Genomic DNA, 21,422 nt, shown 5'->3' on the forward strand with positions numbered 1-21,422 from the left:
CCCCCAAACACACACAAAAAGAGAAACTAAGACAGACTATGGTACTAGTATCAGACACAGGCAGGAGGTATGTTCTACTAACTTACCTGTAAGATAAAAGCCACATTTATTGCCTGTTACCAAGTCAGTCATTTCATTCTGCTTGGGCTCTCACTTTATGCAAGGCTGATCATTAGATAGGGAGACAGCTTATAAGGTTGAGTTGCAGAGAAGTACTATGGGGTTATTACAGGAGTTTTAGCTAGATAATAGAGGTCAACCCTCATAGCTAGCAGATGGGAACAAACTTCTTCTGGCTACTCTGCTCAGTAAAAGCTACAGCCATAACAACAATACTTAATTTGGAAAGCTTACTGAGAGTGAAGATCATATAGTATTTGACTGAAAGGGAGCATGACCAAAATAAGGGGCTTGTGCAGAAAGCATCAGCTCAGAGCACTACTTATCCATTCCAAAGTATTCTCCATAGGAGAGTACAAGAGGAAAGTTATTTCATACCAGGTTTATGCAGGTCCAACTCTATTGATAACCCTGTAGTTATTCATTTACACTGGTAGAAGAGGCAGACCAGTGTCAATCCCAAGGGCTAGCTTTAGCTTTGTGGCATTTCACTGGAGTTCAGCAAATGCTCCTGGGCACTTTTGGGTTATGGACTTTATCTGAAGAGACATATGGTGGGAGGGTATAGTCAAGGGGGAAAACAAGCCAGACATAATGCGAAAACATAAAACGTTAATGTGACCTTTATTATGCAGCACAGTGTGTTCTGTGCATTCTAACAATTATATATATCTATAAAACAGACAGTTGATAATGGCACTAAATGAAGCCTTCTTAACCCACAGTCGCGTCTCTTAAAAAATACACATATGGACCTGGTAAGGAAAGGAAATTAGGATTGCAGAAAGTTTAATACAAGGGGAAAAAATTTAGTTTGTTCTTGATGTCAATTTCTTGGTTATTGCACTTTTTCCTACACACTTGGTAAGTTCGTTACCTTTTCCTTTAACAATGTAATATACATCAGTCCTTTAAAGTTTAAAATAAAAAAGCAATACAAAATCTAAAGACATTACAATGGAGCTGTACAGTTCTTAATTTCTCCTCCTAACCCCCAAAAATGTAACAGTTTTCACCACTGAACTTCAGGTCAGCCAAAGTTCAACAGGCTCCCAAAATAAAGGGCATGAAGTAAAAATAAAAACCTTTAACATTAGTGCTACTTAAGCCCCTGAGGGAGTTTTTAAATGCAGATGTGCTCCTGTTTTCTCCTGGAGAGGAAAACCTTGTAATATTAAAGTATTTAAAAAAAAAAGTCAAGTCACTTTTAGATCTTCAAGTAGGACCAGCAAGTCCAGAAAATGCAATATGAACACAAAAAGGAAAGGAGAACAGCAGGGAACAGCTATTCCTTCAGCAAGGGATGCAAAGGGATTACTCAATCCCATTCTGAAATTCTACAGAACTTGTCACCATGTGTAAGCCAATAGAAATGTAAATATCCTCTACCCCTCCAAAGAGAAAGTGTGGAGGTGAAAAGAGGCTAGCATCACCATTCCAAAAAAATGTGCAAAGCGTAAACTGGAGCAGCTTGCTTTTTAGTTAAAAAGGAGTGAGCAAGTTGTAGAGTTTGCTTAATGTAATTAGCAACCCTCTCAAGTAGGTTTAGATACATGTTTGGGTTCCCCCACCCACCAACCAGCAGTTGCCCAGCCAAAGAAAATGTCCTACAGATCCAGAAACAGTACATTTGACAGCTATAGAGTAACAGCAGTGGCAAAGCATCAGAACACTGAGACTGGAGTCCTCCAGCATCGCTATGATCCAGTCTTCCACTGCATTTAGGAAGCATTTTCTTCCATCTCATTCCACAATATGTAGTGTATGAAATAATCGAGCCACTTCTATCCTGGACAGAGCAACAGCTGAAGAGTTGCTACCTCAGTAAATCAGTCAGGGATGAGTGGCTCTTATCTTTGCCCAGTAAGCTACTAGCAGCTTTCAAGTTTAAGTCTTAACCTTGCAACTACATTTGCTTGGTAAACTAGTTTTATCCTATTTTTACATGCTTCCAACTCACCGAAGAATAAGCATTATACTGGAGCACCTGGTATGGCCACCAAATTAGTGGCAGAACGTAAACCTCACAATGCAGCTAAGTAAACAAAGCTTCCATTCAAATCCTTTAAGGTCTAAACCCCACCTGTGCATCTTTAGAGAGGCTTGAAGTGAAAGCTGGGTAGGAATAGTGGATTTTGGGGGCAAAGAGTGCCATTGGTTTGTATATTTTTGCAATGCACATTAAGTCAGCCTGAGCCTTTTGAAGGGATTTCTGTCTTTTGTAGAGTGTCTTGTTTAAAATAAGACAATGATGACACTATTTTACTGGCACTCACCACTGATTTGGGTCCACATACAAATAGAAGCCACCAGAATTCCTGTTAAACAACACTGAGCTCTTTCTACATGCCTAACAGTGAGGGTACATTTTACAGTCTAGTGTTTAAGTATTTTATAGTACATCTATCTATTCATCCACAGGCCATGAAGGCTGCTTCATATGATAGGCTCTGTATTTCTATACAAGACTAGCTGTCAATTACACAACATTAACAAATATCCAAGTTTGTTACCGTCTTTCAGTCTGCTAGAATTAAACTCACATACAACGGTCTTTGGTTACACCATTAGCTAGTAGAGCCTTTTAATGGGATCACTTATGCATCTTGTTTTTCCTTTGCTTTAATGAAGAGTTCTTACTTTTGAAGCAAAAACAAAAAAAAAAGATGTGAAATCTGCTTTGCAACAGGTCAAGTGCCCAACAGAAAAAAAAAGTGTGTAGGAAAGTGGCTGTGTATTAAATGTGGGAAAACTTGTGCAGGTCTCTGTGTGGTGGATACATAAAACAATCCCAGGGGAATTATTTAAAAAAAAAAAAGGATTTCAAAGTACTTACAATCAACATTTAAAAGGCACAGGATAAAAGTCAGGAAGGTGCCACAAAGGAGAAAGCTATACAAGACATTTCTGGAATTGCATATATAGATTTACATTTTATTCATTTATTTTTTGTTTAGTTACACAAACTATGTCTATAGCTGCAAAAATACTGACCTAGACTCTTCTAGTTCTCAACGTAGTTACTAGCCACCATTGAATAAGGTAAACGGATATAAAACTGATTAATACTGTTAAAGTCATTGGTGGCATAGACATACACCAAGGCAGCGAAGTTCCTAGTAATAATCCTGCTTTGAAAAGAGATTGGGTTTTCTGTGCATGTGATTTATAGCTGCTGCCAATTTCCATGCAAGTTACTGGAGAGGCTGCAATCTGTCTATGGAACTATGACGACAGTTTTTATGCCATCGTCTGTAATAAAGTAAAAAGCAATCTTTTTTTTAAAAAGCATTATTTCAGTTTTATTGCATGCAGAAGATGAGTTAAACTAGACTGTTGAGTAACACTGCAGGGTTATTTATCCCTCTCCTTTGCTCAAGCTGTTTAGCAGGCAAAAGGAGACTGGTTGCAATCTTGCTTTGTACCACCCAGTAAATTCCAGCAGCAAGGTGTAATAATTTCACAGCCCTGCATGCTTTTGCACATGGCATGCTAGATTTCCTGTTAAAATGAAGCCGCTGCCTGCCCCATCTCCTGCACTGAGGGGGTGTTGTTATACCTAGGGACAAACTGCCAAGTAATCAGTTTCCTCACACATACAAAAGGTGTTCTCCATTCAGATTCCCTCCTTCTACCCCCCCCCCCCCCACCGCCTATTCCCAAGCACTTCAAAGTATCAACCTTGCCCAACCAAATGCAGAGGAAACACTGTGGCAAGGGTGTGTTTTCAGAAGGAGCCCTTCATGTAAGGGGTATCAGGACTGTCCTGCCCCACACACCCCCTGCAATTGACCTCCATTTTTTAATACAACCAAACTGCAAAGCCCAAGGAAGTGAAGAGATCAGATGTGGACACAGCAACCCCTGCACCCTTCCACCCTCCCACTGAAGAATGGCAGACCTGTTTTCCCTTGGGTACTTTTTCACCCAGCAAATGACTTTAAAAAGTTGAAGAAATCTTATTTAAAAATGTCAATAGCAGAATTTAAAACCGTCATTGCCTTTACACTTAGTTCAAAACAAGGAAAGCATTTTAGTTAAAAACACAAACTGGTAATTTTCCAGTGGGTTTAGACATCAGTCAATAGTTGCTAATGATGTTTTGTGTTTCTATAAATACTATGTGCAATTTCTCTGAACCATTTGTTTGAAGTCCCCATCTTACCAAAAGACTAAAAGAAAGGCCAGGTTAGACACCCCAACAACCACTATTAAGCAGAGTTATTTGAAGCAATAACTTGTTTACAAAAAGTGGTCTCTCAGGTTACAAGTAAGTAAGAGGAAGAAAAAAAAAAGTCAGATAGCTTATGATTTTGGGGTATTCCTGCTGCAGTGAAATGCGGAAATCCCCCCTTAGGTAAAGTGTGGATGCTTTGATCCTGTCAATGTAAACATACTGAGTGTTGTAAGCAGCTAATGCACAACGACACTCATATCCCCCCACCCCTTGTAGCCTAAGGGCCCCACCTCAGGTAGTTACTATCATTTGTCCCCCAAACCATCCAAGCTCAAATTTCGAGGATAAGGAAAGCTGGTGGATATACTAAAGGTCAACCACAGATAGCAGCAGATGGAAGATATTTTGTTTCAACTGTTACCACTGCGTGAGAACTGCAGTAATAAATCCCTAGTGACTTGGTTGCTACCTAAAGCACCAGATGCTTTTCCTTCGGTCAATCTGGAGGGGATTAGCAGAGATCCCTTGCAGTCCAAATGGCCTGGATGCTCCATCTTTTATTTATTCACTTAATCATTGTAATAAAAATGGGGCCAGGGTAACTTGTGCACTGGAGTGGATTTTTCTGGCTGCTACCCAAGTTGGAATGTCCACAATGCTCTCAGAGGCGAGACATCTTTTGTTTGCTCCAGTGCAACTTCTGTTACCCAGCAAGAGCTACTTCTTCAAAGAAGATATCTGCAAGTAGGGGGTCAGAGTTCTCCCATAATAAAACAGTTCTTTCTTGTTTCCTTCAAGTAGAATCATCTAACCCTTTGTTTGACTGTTCAAAGCTTGACTTGCACAGTCTGTCCATGATCCTCTGCAGCATGGGCTGGACAATGCCCAGGAGGGGACGCTGGGAAGGGTCTCCGTCCCAGCAAGCTTCCATCAGCTGCCAGCATTCCTCATCAAATGCAGGGAGGCGCTCTGGGCGTACTCCTGGAAAATGAAAAGAAAGAACAGGGGCTGGTAATGGCTAGAAAATCCTGACTAAATAGGCACAGGAGAGCCTTTGATGTTAGTCACTTTGGCTCAGATTATAGTGGCCAGGGAAAAGTAAGTGTTAGCAGTTCTCAAGACATTCCTAGTAAAGAAGGTGCTGTTGTGATAATTGGGCCTAGAAATTTATCCTAATATTAGGAGCTTCCCTGGGAAAAGTGAGCCTAAGATCATAAGTATCCAACATTAAACAGTGTTGGACAAGGTCTGAGGTTTGGTATATAGGAACGTCCGGTCACTTAGTGATATGGTGCAAACACCATTAAAAATCCTATTAACCTTTAATAAAGGATACAGGAAAGAAGGACAAAGTATTAAATAGGGCTTTCAATTAATATCCTTTATTCCCTTTCACTGAGGAGTTTTAGAAGGGCCATCCCTCTGTTTGAGGGTTTTAAAATGATAAATAATTGTCCTTTTGGGAGAAAGGAGAAGTTAGTTGAGATGGGCTGGTGATGGTGAAGGTCAATCCTGTTTCATCCCAGGTGGTATTTGGGATTTAGCTGGAGCCAGTAGAGTTGGTGATTTCATCTGGGTCCCCCCTCAGGATCACGATGATGAAGGCCAGGGACCCAAGAGATCATAGGGGGTGGCAGCCAGGATGGTGACGCTCCCTCCCATAGCCAGTTTTTTTTCCTCCCCAAAGCCTCTTTTCATTATGGACCCCAATTAGGAGTGGTCCCCTCATGATTTGGTCCACCAATTAGACCTAGTTTCTGACACACCAGCTTTGATTTACTGATATTTGGTTCTACACTTTTCTTGTCTACCAAGCACAATCTTAACACAGTCCTTGGGTTATAGCAATAGGGCTTTTTGTTTGGACTAATTCAGTCTGCCTACCTCCCTTTCTTACCTTTTCCCCATCAACATTTGTTGTGATAGGTTATTGTGGTATCTTATGATCATAAGATATGCATCTAATTTTCAGTCCATGCATCTGAAGTGGGTTTTTCACCCCAAAAAAGCTTATGCCCAAATAAAGCTGTTCGTCTTTAAGGTGCCACCGGACTCCTCATTGTTTTTGTGGATACAGACTAACATGGCTACCTCCTGATACTGAGTTACATTATTAATTTAGATGGACTAAATGGGCCAAAAGTATTAGAGTGCCCAACGCAGTTTCTCCAGTCACTTCAGACGGGGTTTTAGGAGCTGTAGAAGTGTGTACTGTTAAATCTCTCAGCTGGTAATGGCAGGAGGCACCAAGCCAAGTATGGACATGCATGATTCAGTTCCACTGAAGCAGTTGGCCACAGGAAAAGACTTAACAGTACAGGGGAAAAGATATTTTTCAGTAGCTAGCCAACAATTGCAGAACTCGGTCCTGGAACACGAGACTGAATGTACATCTTGCTTCCTTCTGAGAAAATGCATGGCTCACCCATTTGATTTGACAGGTTTCAGAGTAGCAACCGTGTTAGTCTGTATCCGCAAAAAGAACAGGAGTACTTGTGGCACCTTAAAGACTAACAAATTTATTTTAGCATGAGCTTTCGTGAGCTACAGCTCACTTCTTCGGATGCATAGAATGGAACATCCGAAGAAGTGAGCTGTAGCTCACGAAAGCTCATGCTAAAATAAATTTGTTAGTCTTTAAGGTGCCACAAGTACTCCTGTTCCATTTGATTTGGTCTCTCTCATACATGGAAAAGTTGTGGACAGGAGTTTAAGAAGGTAAATGCATTGACACTTTCTTATACTAGATTCATCACGGAAAGTATGTGCTACCACAGGATAGCAACTGCCCTGTTAAACTATTTTCTAACTTGGGAAGCAGAAGTTAATTGCTCAGAATGGGAAATGATAATAGACAGTCTTCCATTGTAAAAACTTTTCAACCTCCCACTGATTAACCATCCCCAGCATTTTACAGTTTTAGCACCTAGTCAAACACTTGAGTGTGAAGGATTCTGACGGCATCTGGAAACAGCAAGGAATTAAGCATTCCTTAAAGGATTATGCCATGTCTGGCTGTTTCTGGGATGTGGTTTACTCTACCTTCTAACCTTAATACATTGTCCTTTTGAGGCAAGAATGGCATTTAAAACGTTGTGCTAGCACAGTTACAGTAATCAGCAGGGACAGGTTGTGTTTTATCGGAAGCTATTTTAGAACTCTGCCAGTAGATAGGGAGATTTCAGTTAGACCTTCAGTGGGATATGCTGAAGGCATGTCACTTAAGTCTGCCCAGATTACAGCTCATCTTTAGAGAGGAAAGTGTCAGGTGCCATTTACCCATCTATACTCTTAGAGGGTGACAGTCAGCAGTGCACTTTTTACTCAAAGGCCACTAAATCCATAGGGAGGCTGGGACTGGAAATACAGTTCCTAGTTAAGGAAAAATGAAGGGGGTAAAAAGGATTTACTTTTCCAGGAGGTTTCACACAGTAGTAGATCACCTAACAGCAATGCAGCATGAATCATACATACCTCTTCTAACATTGTTCCAAAGGTGGTCTTTGCTTGCACACCTCTCAAAGGCCTCTGGTAACTTCACGTGTCCTGAACAGATGTACCAAAACAGGATACCAAACGCATAAACATCCACCGAGTTATCATATTTCCCTGTGGCAAATGAGCAACAAACAGGTTTGATCAACAGGACAAATGAACGTCTCCAGAGTTTGAAACTAATATAAAATAAAAGGTACAAAACTAATCTGAGTGTTTGCATCACAATCTGGTGTGTGTTATTGTACAGCATGAAAACAACTTAAGGCCTCTACTCCTTCACAGACTTGCATGCAGAGCAGTCCTATTAGAGCCCATGAGACTACTTACAGTATACAGAAGGTAAGCAGATGCTTAAGTCTTTTCAGGATCAGAACCTAGCATGTTAACTATGAACACTGTTATTAAATCAGGAGCATCTGCATGTTACCCTTTGAAGTACACACAAACAGGTTTGCTGTGATCAGTCTATCTTAAAAGATGCTGTTCCTGGTAACATGTTTGTGCTGCACCTAACACGATGGGGTTCTGATCCTGATTGAGCCCTCTAGGAACTACTGTAAAAAAGGCTTAAATTAAAGAAAAAAAGGGGGGGAGAAGAGGGATAAATTTAAAAAGGAAAAATAGTTTGTGTTAGAACCATAATACTGAGAGTCAAATTTTGAGTCAAGATTTATTTCATCTTGAGGATGGGAAATAAGCCTAGGTGTCATCCCCAACTCTGAATTCCCCCAACTTTTTATATTAAAAACTACTTCTACAATTTGTATGAAACCCTTTATCAGACCCTAAAAATACAGCTAACCTTTTTTAAATGGTTTGTACCAGAGAGACTAAATACCTCCAATAGCCCTTCCAATGTATTAATTTGTTATTGACTTCTGAGGTCATATGAATCCCATAGTAACCGCTCTTCTCATAAAGGAAAAAAGAATGGAGATGATCATCACTTAGACTGAAAATACAGGAAGGTGAAGTTAAATACATGCCACATGCAACTGAAGTCTACCACAGTTTTGACTAGGTTTTCCCCCTCAAGAGTTAAAAGGCATAGTACAGCGTTTTGGGCCTTTGGGACTGGAGCTGCAGACAGTCAATAGGAGATTCCATTCACCACCTTACCTGTAAAGAGCTCAGGAGCCATATGGATGGGTGTCCCAACAATACTGCCAGACATCATGGCCTCAGGCTTGCAGAATCCCAGGTCCGTGATTTTGGCACGATTCTTTTTGTCAAGCTGTAGAGCCATCCATACATCAGATGATGGTTAATCATGCTTTCAACCCTATTATTGGCTTTTTCATATTAAAAGCAACTTTACAAAATATATTCGTGTTTGAATTGTTGGAAGTTTGTATGTTATTCTGAATTTCTGACTGCTATACACTCTCTCTTACTGTCCTAACTAACATTACAAGTTTCTACATCTTTATTAACCAGGAGGTATGGTCTAGCAGTGTGAGAATAGGACTGGGAACCAGAAATTCCTAAATCTAATCCCAGCTGTGACAAACTATCCTCACACAAGTCACTATCCCACTTGCAAAATAATAATAATGCTTCTACAGCTCACAGGGACCTTGTAACAGTAATATTTGTAGTGAGTGTGGAGAGTTCATGAAAAGTGCTATCAAAGTGAAAAGCATTTGTTCGTAAGTCGTCTTACAGAAACATCTAAGTGAATAAGGCCATTATTTCATTTACTGTCAATGCTATGAACAATTTATTAGTTCCCTTTGGCAGTGGAGAGAAAAAGGCTTTTAGGGACTAACCAAAAGAAAGTGAAGTGTAAAAAGATTTCCCTTACCAATACATTTTTAAGTTTGATGTCCCGATGAACAAGCCCCTGACTGTGCAGAAACCGGATCCCTTCAACTACATCCAGAGCAATCTGCAATCGTGTCTCCAGTATCAGCCCAGCCTGAGGAAGAGGCACACACAGGATGATTTAATAATCCTACAAACGTAAGTTACTTTGTATTTGTGGGATTTCCTTGTCCTTCCAGGTAAATGCTATCTAGCTACTAAGTGACTCTCTAACACATGCATAGAGCTCCTGCCAGAGCCATGGGTGAATGCCAGGCAATGAAATGGACTTGGCATGAGCTGCTTTTTGTTGCCAAGATCCTGGTACATTAGTTTCACTAGGTTCTGAACATGGTATCTGCTTATCCTAGTCTGTTTAGTTCTTTTGCTCAGTAATGAAACATGCGGTCATGATCCCACTATTTACTCCCAAAGTGGCTATTAAACTGCTTGATGGAGTCAGCCAAGGCTGCGGGCAACAAGATGAAAGGGATGGATGGGCCAACAGCAAAAAGGCCACATGACTTCTGAAAGTAAGGTATCCAAGATGTTCCAAGTTGTCAGCTGCTAAAGATCAAGCGATGCAGCATCTCTTATGCCACCTTTACCAATACAGGCCAGATCAAAACACAGTACAGTAGTCTCAGCCACATTGAAGCATTATGTAACTATTACAGTAATGCAACTGTAAGATCTTCAGAAAGATCTTGGTTTTAGATCACTACCCCAAGAAGTCATGTTTCCTTTCACTTCTACAGCACACAATCTAGTTGTTTTTTTTTATTCCTATATTTTATACCTTTGTGTGTTTAAATCAAACTAAGTTTTGTCTGTTCTACTGCTATACTGACACAGGGTACAACATCCCATCTTTGTGCTGTTTACAACAGTTTGAAGCACCAACTGTTCAATTGGGTTTGTCAAGCAAAAAAGTGTTCTTCACTTTCTGGTCCAAATAGTCTTGCATCACTGTTCTGTTAGACAACTGCTGTGGTCCACCCCACAGGTGGATTTACTTCATTTTGGCTGCATTGGTGAAGTGATTCCCCCAAAATTTTCTCTGGCCTGAGAGGGATTTTGGAAGTGTAAGGTGCTACAGGACATAGCCGCAAAGAGCAATCTGAAAAGTCACCTGAACAGGACCTCTCACACAAAAGCTGAGAGTTATACCTTCGCAAATTCAAGTACTGATTCCATCTAGCATTTGAGCCTTCAGCTAGTGACTTCCCTTTTAGGGGACTTTCACTGTCAGACACACTGGCAGTATGGTAGCCTGTGTAAAATAGGCCAACATAGCTTCTTCTACTGAAAATGGCCATTTGCAGGCCTGAATTCTCAGCTACACTAACGTCGCTTTACACCTCTCCAGCTGTATAAGAGGGCCTTCATATAAAGGAGAATTGGATCTATAATGTTTTAGGAGCTTCCATAATTAAAACTGGGTCTAGTTATGTCAAGAGTTCTCCAAGAATGTGCTCAGATGTATTATGGTTGTTCTGTAGCCCAAATTTTACAAATCAAGGATACTGTCCACTTTAGCATTTAGGTTCCTGACTGTTTGAATCACAGACCAGAACTAGCTAAAGCTACATTTTACAGGAAACACAAAATTTGCAGCAGTCACAGTTAAGTAATTTGCCATTCTAAGCACTCTGAGTGCTGCCGAGATTGTATATGGATGCATGACATGCCTTCCATGTATTGCTAAACACATACTTGCTCCGACTAAATTCAGTTATAAATATATTGAGGAAAATGACACCAGAAAGTGGTAAACAGACCAATAACTTTCTTCTACACCAGTTTATTAGTTCAGTTGGTGCTTCCAGCCATTTTTCCTTCTCACCCTTAGTCCTGTATAGAGATCTCTGTGCAACCGTTCCATTATCAGTAGGACAGCAATGCTGGAACCTCCCCCATAGCCGTAATCTATCACGGAGCCATGGAGATCTACCAGTCGCTCATGCTTTGGTAAAGACCTGGAGAAACAAAATCAGCACAACAGATAGACAATGTGACTATATTCCCCTAGACTACAATTCTGCCCAGTTCCCCCTCCTGCCCTCTTATAAGGAGGCTAGGCTTGATTTAAGACACCCAACATCTGGGCTCTTAACAAGTGTAGCAGGGTAAGAGAGGAGATGACTGACAATGCTACCACCACTCTGGCTACAGCAAAGGACAGATAACTGAGTCAGTGTGTTGTAACAGGAGGTCTACACTGCAGCAGAGGCAGCTCTATACAGAGAAGGCTGGTTACGTTTCCTACATTGTAGTCCCACTGTCATTTTATTCAGTGAATGCAGAATTGCACACTTTGGGCAGAAAGAGTGCTCAGTACTAGATGAAGGGAGAGCCAGTACATTAGATACCAAGGCCAGGACAGTGAGAAGTGTGCAACACCATGCAATACGAACTTTGGGCTTTTATTGGAGGAATCAGCAGGGAATGGGAGTATTGCAGACACAAGAGAATCAGCCCTAGGGAGATATGAGGAGGGGCAGCAGGTGAGTTTTGCACTGTCTTATCTATTCTACAAGTAGCATTGACAGTTATCTGGTCTTCACTCAAAGTTGTGCAGCATTTAATGGCAATCCTCAGCACTGACCAAGTCACTGGGAGTGGTAAGGAACTACGTTGGACTAAAGTCTCTCTGCCTCAAGCCATGTAAGCCAGCCTGCATAGTTACTGGAATCTAACCAGGTTCAGCTGGCATTTGCAAATTAGAGGAGAGTTTACCAATACACACCTCATATAGTGAAACTCAAGTGCAAGGTCATTCCAGTGCTTCTCATCTGGAGGGACGACTGATTTGAGTGCACATGGGAAATGGCCCCCCCAACTATCACACAAGTAAACCACTCCATACTGCCCTCGGCCCAGCTCACGGCCTAGCTTCGGTTTACCTGCAAACACACAGCAATGTGTCAGTTGGATCAGAAGTAAAGTTTCCATGTTCTCCCCCTCTAGCATAAGTATCTGGCTATGATGATGCCATGAACTGAGCTAGTATTTCACATTCAGGGGGAGGTAGGTGGGTCCTTCTTGAAATCAGGTAGTTTAAATTGTTAGGTCAGTGCTAGACTGGAACTGGTATAGGCCACAATATTCATCTGCAGAACAAGTAACAGCCCTGTACAAGCTCTCTCTGGACTCTTCTGCAGGGGAGACTCACCCCCATATGCTGAGGTACCAAAGAGGAAAAAGGGGAGTTCTATCTTCATTGCTCATTCAATCCTTTGTCTAATCTGAGACTGCCAACACGGGAGACATCTAGCAAGTCTCTAAGTGAACAGGACTCATTCCAGCTAGCAACATACAAGCCACATAACCCTCAGACAAGCTTTTTGGTCAGTACCCACAGAGTCTGGATTTGATCCCATAACCACAGAGGTTGAAGGTTCTATATCCCATTATCAATCCTATGAATCATCCCAGGGAGTCTTTCAGAGGATTTAAGACGAAGTCTTCAAAACAAATCTCTGCGCCTTTATCGAGCCTTCCTAAAAGTTCTTGTTATGCCCACGAATTTGTAGTAAAGTTTTTCTTTTTAAAAATGAGCACAGCATTGAAGTACATTTGATTTAAACAGTTAGCCTTGCAAAGAGTTCTCTAATTTACACCCCCCCACATAGAACTCTCCCAGTTTTGGATCTACAAACTAATTGTTTTTAGCTATCCTACTGCCTCCGATCAGCCTTCCCACAAAGTCCTATACTAGAAGATGAGTGAGGTTTTTCCATTTTATAGGCCTGCAGGATTAGAAGCAACCATACCCAATACTTCGACTTAGTTGGCACGTGTCAATTAGAAGCAAAGCCCGAAGAAAACTAGTGTTCCAGCCAACACTATTCTTGTATAATAATCTACAGCTAGAGGAGGAGCTTGCTCCCCCAACCCCTGCAGAAACAGGACAGAACTAATCCAAGACACCCTCCCAAGAGACTCTGGAAAGAAGATCAGGTGTAGGTGCTCACCGTGTAACAACACATCCTGCAGAGACCTGCTCTCCAGCGAGAGGCGGGCTAGCCGAGGGGCATGGTCTTTCCGCACCTTCAGCCAAAGGTCTTCCGTTTTCTCCAGCCTGCCTGAATGGCCAGCCTCTAGCTACCAAGACAGAAGGCCAGAGATGGTATGCGTAGAGTCATTCTACATGGTCACATGCCTCACACAGAAGCAAAAGGTGAAAGCAAGGTAAGACACTGGAACATATCGGGTCCCATTTTCAAGATGGGTCATTTCATTAGGGCACCCACTTCATTGCAGGGAGGGCTCCAAGTTATGCTTAGCTTGCCATGCTGATGAAGCCTCACAAGCCAGAGTGTCTCCCACTAGGTAGGCAATACTTCCACACTGAAGAGGACGGCAATGGGCTGACTATTCTGCCCCACCCTTTGGCCATCTCACTTGTGACAGTTCTGGTTTCCTGGAGTGGCACTATACAGGAACCCCAATTTGTTTCTCCTCATGGTGCTCTGCATTTGCACTGCCCACCTCACAGCCCCACACCTACCTGTCGCAGAGAGGCTGCAAAAGCCTCATGAGAGCTGTTTAGCCTGGTCCGGAATTGGCTGCAGATGCTCTTCGCCAGCTTGGAGGCACTGAGGCTCTCAATAGCATCCTGAGCTACTTTCCGCTTCCACTCCATGGTGATAGCAGGTGGGCTGACCCAGGTAATCCGCTGAATTATCTAACAGAACAGGATTAAACCAATTAAACTGAAAGGCCAAATCTTGCCCTCAGGCCTCATATGCTACTTACTTCTTTTGAAATCTTAAGAGCTGATCTGAGGGCAGAATCGGATTCAGAAAGAGGAACAAAGTATGGTTCTTTGAGATGTGTTGCCCACACAGCTTTTACTCTTGACATGCAGGTGCCCTATGTGCACAAGTCCAGTTTCTTTTCAATAGCAGTGTTTCACTGGGGCCAAATCTGCAGTCCAAGCACCCCCTTGCTCCCTGTAGCTAAACAGGCAGGGCCAGCTGCACCTGTACTCCATTCCTTCCAATAGGGATCCCCTAGGAGCAGGACTCCAATCATCAGGGAAGGAGAGTGGGTCATGGCATCTTTGTGGAGAACACATCTTGAAGAATCACAGTTACTATACGTAACCATTCAAGTTATTGTCCACAAAGATTCCACACTTTGGTGACTAAAAAGCAGTTTAGTGTCTTTTGAAGCAAGTCGGTCACTTGCTGGGGGAACTCCCCTGTACCAACCAGCCTATCGTCCATTACAGATGCACCTTGATACCTTGCCTTCAGGTGGGAACCTGCCACAGCTAGGACTTAGGTGAACACCTATTGGGATGCTGAGAGACTAAAGGGTAGAACTCTGCTGATAGTACGGATGTTCCTGCCAGGGATCCATGAGCTGGAAGGATTAAGATGGGAAAATACGTATCTTGAAGGTCAAGAGCAGTGAGCCAGTCCATGGGATCCAAAGAGGAGATTATAAAGTCCACGGTAACCATGCAGAATTTGAAGCAATGGCTAAAGTGTTGAGTCTCCCAAATTTGCAATTAGGATGCAGTAGGAATGAAGTCCCCTGCCCCTGAACTCTGTGGGGGTGTGAACTTCCTCTACCTCTCCCATTTACATGAAATAAGAGGTGGACGCCCTCAGCCTCTGATGAGAAAGGCCCCTGAAGAGGGACTTGGGGGATACCCCTTGCTATCATCAAGACTCACAAGTCCTTGGTTATCCCATCCCAGGCTTTCTGGAAGCAGGATAGGCTGTTGTCAAAGAGAGGCCTGGAGGAAGGAGGAGCTGAGGGAGGTTTGCCCAAACACAAAACACAAATGAAACACCATTTTTGCTTGAAGCCCCACATTGTGGGGCAAACTCAGTAAAATCACTACCCCTTCCTCAGCTGCTCTAAAGTCAGTAGCTGTGGATAGTATTGAGACTAGTTTCAGTCTGTATCATGGTAGCTTCCTCTCTGGGGCTGGGACATACAGACCCAAGAATCTCAAGATGGCTTTGGAGTCTTTTAGGGAATTAAGTTCCTCATCCATTTCACTTGAGCTTGTTGCCCTCAAATGGGAGGGCTGATGGTGACTTGGACTTCCAGTGGATTTCCTGATGCCTGAAGCCATGAACCTGGCTGCTGCAGCCGATGCATCAAATGCTGCTTGAAGTGCCATTTAGGCAGTGAGCTGGCCTTTATAAGAGATTTCGATTCCTTGTGCTGGCCCTTCAGGAGTCTGTCCATAAAAATGGAAAGTGTCTCATAACAGAAAGTCCTTCTCTGACAGCAGCACCTGATCATTTGCCACTCATATCTGAAGGCTTGCTAAGGGGGTATACCTTCTTCCTGAAATAGATCTCAGTTACTGGGGTCTTTATCCACAGGGGTAGACTTGGACTGGCTTTGGTGCCTCAACTTTCCATGAGCTACCTGCGCTATAAAGAGTCCCAGGGGTAGGGTGTTGGTAAAAAAATTCAAACCCTTTCGCAGGCACCTGGTATCCAACAGCCCCTTTTGATGTTGCTGCAACTGAGGCCAATGTACGCCAAGTCAAGTGGTCAGTCACCAGTGAGCATGGCCAGTCACACTGCAGAGGAAGGCTGCAGGACATTCAGAAGACACTCAGTATGCTTCTGGATGGCTTCCAGTGGAATATCCAGGGTCTCCACCACTTTTAGCAAGGTCTTGGAAGGGCTTTAAGCTCATCCACAGAAGTAGTGAAGGGGGGCTTAACTACTTCAATCTGCAGATGGAGATGGCCAGAGGCTGATAAATCTCTGGAGAGTAGTAATCTCCACTGTATTCCCTCTCACCTTCCATAAGCTGACACAGACCGGAGAGAAGCCGGAGACTGCTTGTCATAAACAGATAGTTAAGGGTTAAGGTCTCTTTTACCTGTAAAGGGTTAACAAGCTCAGTAACCTGATGAACATCTGACCAGAGGACCAATCAAGGGACAAGATAATTTCAAATCTCTGTGGAGGGAAGTCTTTGTGTTCTTTGTTTGGGTTGCCATTCTCTTTTTGGATCTAAGAGAGGCCAGACATATCTTCAAGTTCAAGTTTTCCTGAAGTATTTCCTACTATCCAGTATAGTGAGTATTAAAAAGGTGGATTAGTCTTATAATTAATTTCTGCATTTGCAATTGTGTGTTGGCTGGAGAAATATCTTTATTTCTGTTTGCTGTTACTTTGATTATTCTGAGAAAGAAGGGGGGAGAAGTCTCTCCAGTTTTATAAGTTCGACCCTGTAATTTTTTCCATCCTGGTGTTAGAGATAGTGTACTTTCCTTTCTTTTAATAAAATCCTTTTCTTTTTAGAACTTGATTGATTTCTTCCCTTGTTTGGATTTTCAGGGGAAGGGAAGGGGGATAGGGAATCCCTCTTTGTTTGATTCAAGGTACCTTTCCCAACGACTAGGGGAGGGGGAGGAAGGTGGGGGAATGGTTTAATTCCCTTTGTGTTGTGATTCAAGGAGTTTGGATCTGTGTTCCCAGGGAAAGTTTTGGGGGAACAGGGAGTGTACTAGACACTGGAATCTCTAGTTGGTGGCAGCTTTACCAGATCTAAACTAGGATTTTAGTTTAGAGGAGTCCATGCAGGTCCCCATCTTGTGGACGCTAAAGTTCAAAGTGGGGAATAAACCTATGACACTGCTTCTTTGGTGAGGGGGATCTGGCTCTGGAGAAAGTGGATGAAGCTGACTTCCTAGAATAGAGGTTCACTTGTAGGGAGACCAGTACTGCCATGGCTGGTACGGACAGTGAGGATGACAAATGAGTGGGTACCAGGAGGGCTGCTCTGCATCCCTGATTATCTTCCAGTGCCTCTCAGATTCTTTCCTGAACTCTGCCAGATCTCCACTGCTCTGAAGCACAATAGGCACTGGGAATGCCAGTCATTCACAGGAACAGGTGAAGGATGGGCAGACTTTGAACCCCAATGACTTAGGGTCTGCCCTTGTACGGTCAATCTATACAAGGAAGAGATTCCTTGTGTAGAAGAAACCTTCTCACTACTCTGTTTAATATTAAGTAACTAAAGCCAATAGGCAAAGAAAACCTATCAATCAACACTAGACAAAGACCAAAATTCCCCCCCCCCCCCACAGTAGAGGAAAAAACGAATGTACTAGTTGCATAAAGAGCTAGAAACACCTATGCAGGAAGCACAATGGGCAGTAAGAAGGAACTGATTGCAGATGGCTGCTGCCCCCCGCCCCTTATGCCTTCCATTATGAGGAACAAGAAGGTACTCCAGGCACAGGCACAGTCCCAAAAAATCCAATCTCACGCACAAAGAGCGAAATCTGTATGGACACTCACTCAATGAATAATAGTGGTTTGCCTTAGCACTTGTAACTAGCAACTGTCAAGTCAATTCTTTGCTTTGTGAAGCATCCAACACACTTTTAGGGGCACATTAATTTCCACATTTATGGTTTGTAAAAAGTAGCAAGATTCTGCAGAACGTTCTGCAGACAAGCAGAAGTTATTAATATTTAGAATCAGTTTCATAAGCAATCCCTGCAGCGTTTATAATCCAAACATTCCATCGTTGTTCTAGTATGCGAAAGTCAGGGGTGATGGTAACTAGTCTATTTTACAGTCCAAGCAGAAAGGAATGTAGAAAATTTGTACCTGTTTGATTTGTTCCCACAGCATTCTGGTTACTGATGAGCCTGAGTGAAAAGTGACTTCAACGTGATAGGCTGCATTTAGTATCTGGAGTGAGGAGAGGTGGAAATTAGCAAAGTAGGAACTATGACTTGTTTAATTCTGATTCTGTATGGAAAACTGACCTAAAACAAATAAGAGCACTGGTCCTGCAAATCTTGTATCTTGCCTCTGGCCATGGTCTATACTGGATGTTGCAGAGGCCCTCAGCCTACCTGACCAGACTACTCTGTGTATTTAATCCTTACCACACCCTTACATAGGCTGGTAATTATCGTCATTTTACAGACTGGGAAACCGAGCGGGAGGTTTAGTGACTTGGCAGCAATCATACAGCAAGCCTGAGAAGAGAACCGCTGATTCTCCAATTCTACCCCCTCTTCTCTAGCAACTACATCCGTTCCTCAAAGGTTTCTGCTTCCTTCTATTGATTTTAATAGGGCTTGTACATTATAGCCTTGCCCAATTCTTCCTTGTTTTTTTAGTGCTGCTCTCTTGTTCTATCAAGATAAAGTCAAGTCTTGCGGTGACAGTCCAACAAAATTCTTTGTAAAAAAGTAATGCTATGAAAATTCTGAGCAACTGGTCGAGCTACCATACCTGTTTGAGATAATTGCTTGTGATATGTACTGAAACATCCTGAGACTTCTCCAGACTCCTCAGGCATCTCTCCAGCGTCCCCACAAAGCTTTCACGCAGGTAGTCTACGGAGCTTATCAATTTGTTGGCAACCGCTTGGTTTAACCGAGAAATGATCAGTTCCTGGATTTGCTTAATACAACATTTAATGTCCTTGGAACTCACAGGTTCCCCATTCTCAGGAATTATGATGTCTGTAGGAAGGAAGGAAAGTTTTGTACAGATACGGCACAAAGGCATTACAATTGACTATTAGCTGTCAAACATGAGATGCTGCTGCACTGTGTGTTTTGCAAAGCTACTACAGCACAAGCTTATTCCAGCACTTGTCTGGACAGTTTCTGCTCACTCTCCACCCCTTCTAACACTAATTATCTTGAGTTTTGACCTCTAGGTCCTGTTCATGCTATTGGACAAACTGCTGCTAACAATGGTTTGTGAAAGAAAGGTAGTTGAAACAATGTGAACAGGGGCCCTCCCACTGCTCCCAAGGGAGCGTTATAGTCAGATTAAAAGACTGTGACAGACTGTGGGGAGGGCTTTGTTTTTGTTTTATTGGGGGGAGGGGGGTAGAAGGGGCAGGGAGGAAAGAAGAGATGTTCTGAAGTATTATTATTAGCACTTTTCTTTCAAAATCACTGGTCATGAAAGGGCCCTGTTAGCAGCCACCATGTTAAACAGTTACCATGGTTTCAGCCATAACTTGGTTGGGATAGTCATGATTTCTGCAGAGTCTTTATAAAAAGAAGATTAATACCTCTAAAGACCAGATTGTTTAATGGTCTGTAGGGTGCAGGAGTTTCACCCTATGTGCAAGTCAAATGTTTAACAAGCCGGGCTTAAAAGCAGGCAGAAGTTGTGCAAGCTTGTTCTACAAGCATGCATTCCACTCCATCCCTAGGGCCATATACTAAATCTAGGACCCAAGACAGAGATGAAAGGCTAACTCATTCATCATTTGACTCCTCTGTGTTTTCACTTTTAAACAAAGTTAGTTGTGTACTTGTCGTCTTTGTTCAACTCTTACTAAGAGAAGTATTAGGAATGTTTTATACATTCCTGCTCTTGATGCGACTAAATATTTTGCTCACTATTCAACTAGCAAGTGTTTCCAGGCTACCAAAAAAAGAGCAAAGCATTTCTACATAGAGAACAACTCTCTTTGCAGAGAGAAGGTAGTTTCTGAACCATATTCAAACGGTGGTTTGGGAGGGTGGGGGAATTCAGGCCATTAGCTTGTTTTTAACTAAGTCAGTGATTCCCAGACATTCCAAAGCCACAATCTCACCCCCTCCAGTTCATTTTTGGACACAGAATTTTTTAGTGCTGAGAACTAAGTTCAGTGAAAAGTTATCTGCTCCACTAAATGCAAAAAAGTTCAAGACAAGTCTCTAAACATACTTTTTGATCCCTTGTGTCCCCTACTGCAATTTCAAGCCAACTTAATAGCCTGTGAGAACATACACACCACTGCAATGCTCGTGCCTGCTTGTTTACATTTATAGGATTAGGATTATTATTAGCAGTAGTATTGTGGTAGCCCAGTCATAAAACAGAGCGCCATTGTGCTAGACACTGTACAGACACAGAACAAAAGGGGCCCTCCTGCCCCAAGGAGCTTATAATTAGCTCTCAATTGGACACTAAAGCTTGTTTTCAGAGGGCTGCCATACGAGTCACACTCTTGTGATGCACTTGCCAACCTTCCATCTAACCCTCAAGATGGAAGATGACAAGATTACCCTGCCCTCTGTAATGTGCATTTGAAATCAGAGATCTCCCAGTCAGAACTGAAATCTGGTCTCAGATCTGCGGTTAAAAGCAAGGTCTTGTGGAAGCCACTTATTGCGGAACTGAGGTACAGCAATATTATTCTTCACATCACAGAAAGATTATCTGGTGCTTATTCGATGCTTGGTATACAAAATGCCAAGTATTATTCAATAGGTATCTAGCTGGTCAAGTTGCTACTGTGTATGCACCATAGCCAGTTTCCCCAGTTCTACAGCAATGCTGAGAGGTCAGGCTGGAGACCTATATTTGAACACAAAATCCAGAGGGAGATTCTAGCTTCTTTAAACATAAATCAAGTGACTGACTTATGACATCAGAGGCCGCAACAATAGAATCTACCGTCCTTCCCGCAGCAAAAACTCTCTCAAATGCTGTTGGTCCTCAAGTTACTGTAGTATGGTTTTACACCCTCCTGAATGCCAAGCTCTAAAGAACAGCGTGCACACTGAAGGTTGGCTACGTCTACACCGCAACTGAAGAAGCGATTAGAGCGCAAGTAGGCACACTCACACTAGCTTTAAACTAGCTAACGCAACTTTAAAAAAAACAAAAAAAAAACAGTGAAGACGCATCAGCTCAGGCTTCAGCATAGGGTGTACAAGCTTACCAAGTACTTGGGGTACATACTTGTGTTGCTAGCCTGTGCAATCATGTCTTCACTGCTATTTTTCGCTGCACTAGCTAGATTAAAGCTAGCTGTCAGTACGCCTCCCCAAGCTGTTGTCACATTTCATTGCAGTTTGGTT

The 21,422-nt window shown here is 42.5% G+C and overlaps 1 protein-coding gene across 1 annotated transcript in view; it reads right to left on the reverse strand.

Moving 5' to 3' along the window:
* Positions 1 to 725: 725 nt before the first annotated feature.
* DSTYK (dual serine/threonine and tyrosine protein kinase) overlaps positions 726 to 21,422 on the reverse strand; it is a 68,513-nt gene continuing 47,816 nt past the window's right edge. The window contains 10 exon segments of the mRNA XM_045013258.1: positions 726 to 5,278; positions 7,772 to 7,906; positions 8,915 to 9,029; positions 9,600 to 9,713; positions 11,445 to 11,577; positions 12,348 to 12,504; positions 13,576 to 13,705; positions 14,112 to 14,288; positions 18,208 to 18,291; positions 18,844 to 19,076. Of these exon segments, the coding sequence (XP_044869193.1) occupies positions 5,091 to 5,278; positions 7,772 to 7,906; positions 8,915 to 9,029; positions 9,600 to 9,713; positions 11,445 to 11,577; positions 12,348 to 12,504; positions 13,576 to 13,705; positions 14,112 to 14,288; positions 18,208 to 18,291; positions 18,844 to 19,076 (1,466 nt within the window). The 3' untranslated portion in view covers positions 726 to 5,090.

Source organism: Mauremys mutica, chromosome 4 (assembly GCF_020497125.1).
Source record: "Mauremys mutica isolate MM-2020 ecotype Southern chromosome 4, ASM2049712v1, whole genome shotgun sequence".
Taxonomy (NCBI): Eukaryota; Metazoa; Chordata; order Testudines; family Geoemydidae; genus Mauremys; species Mauremys mutica.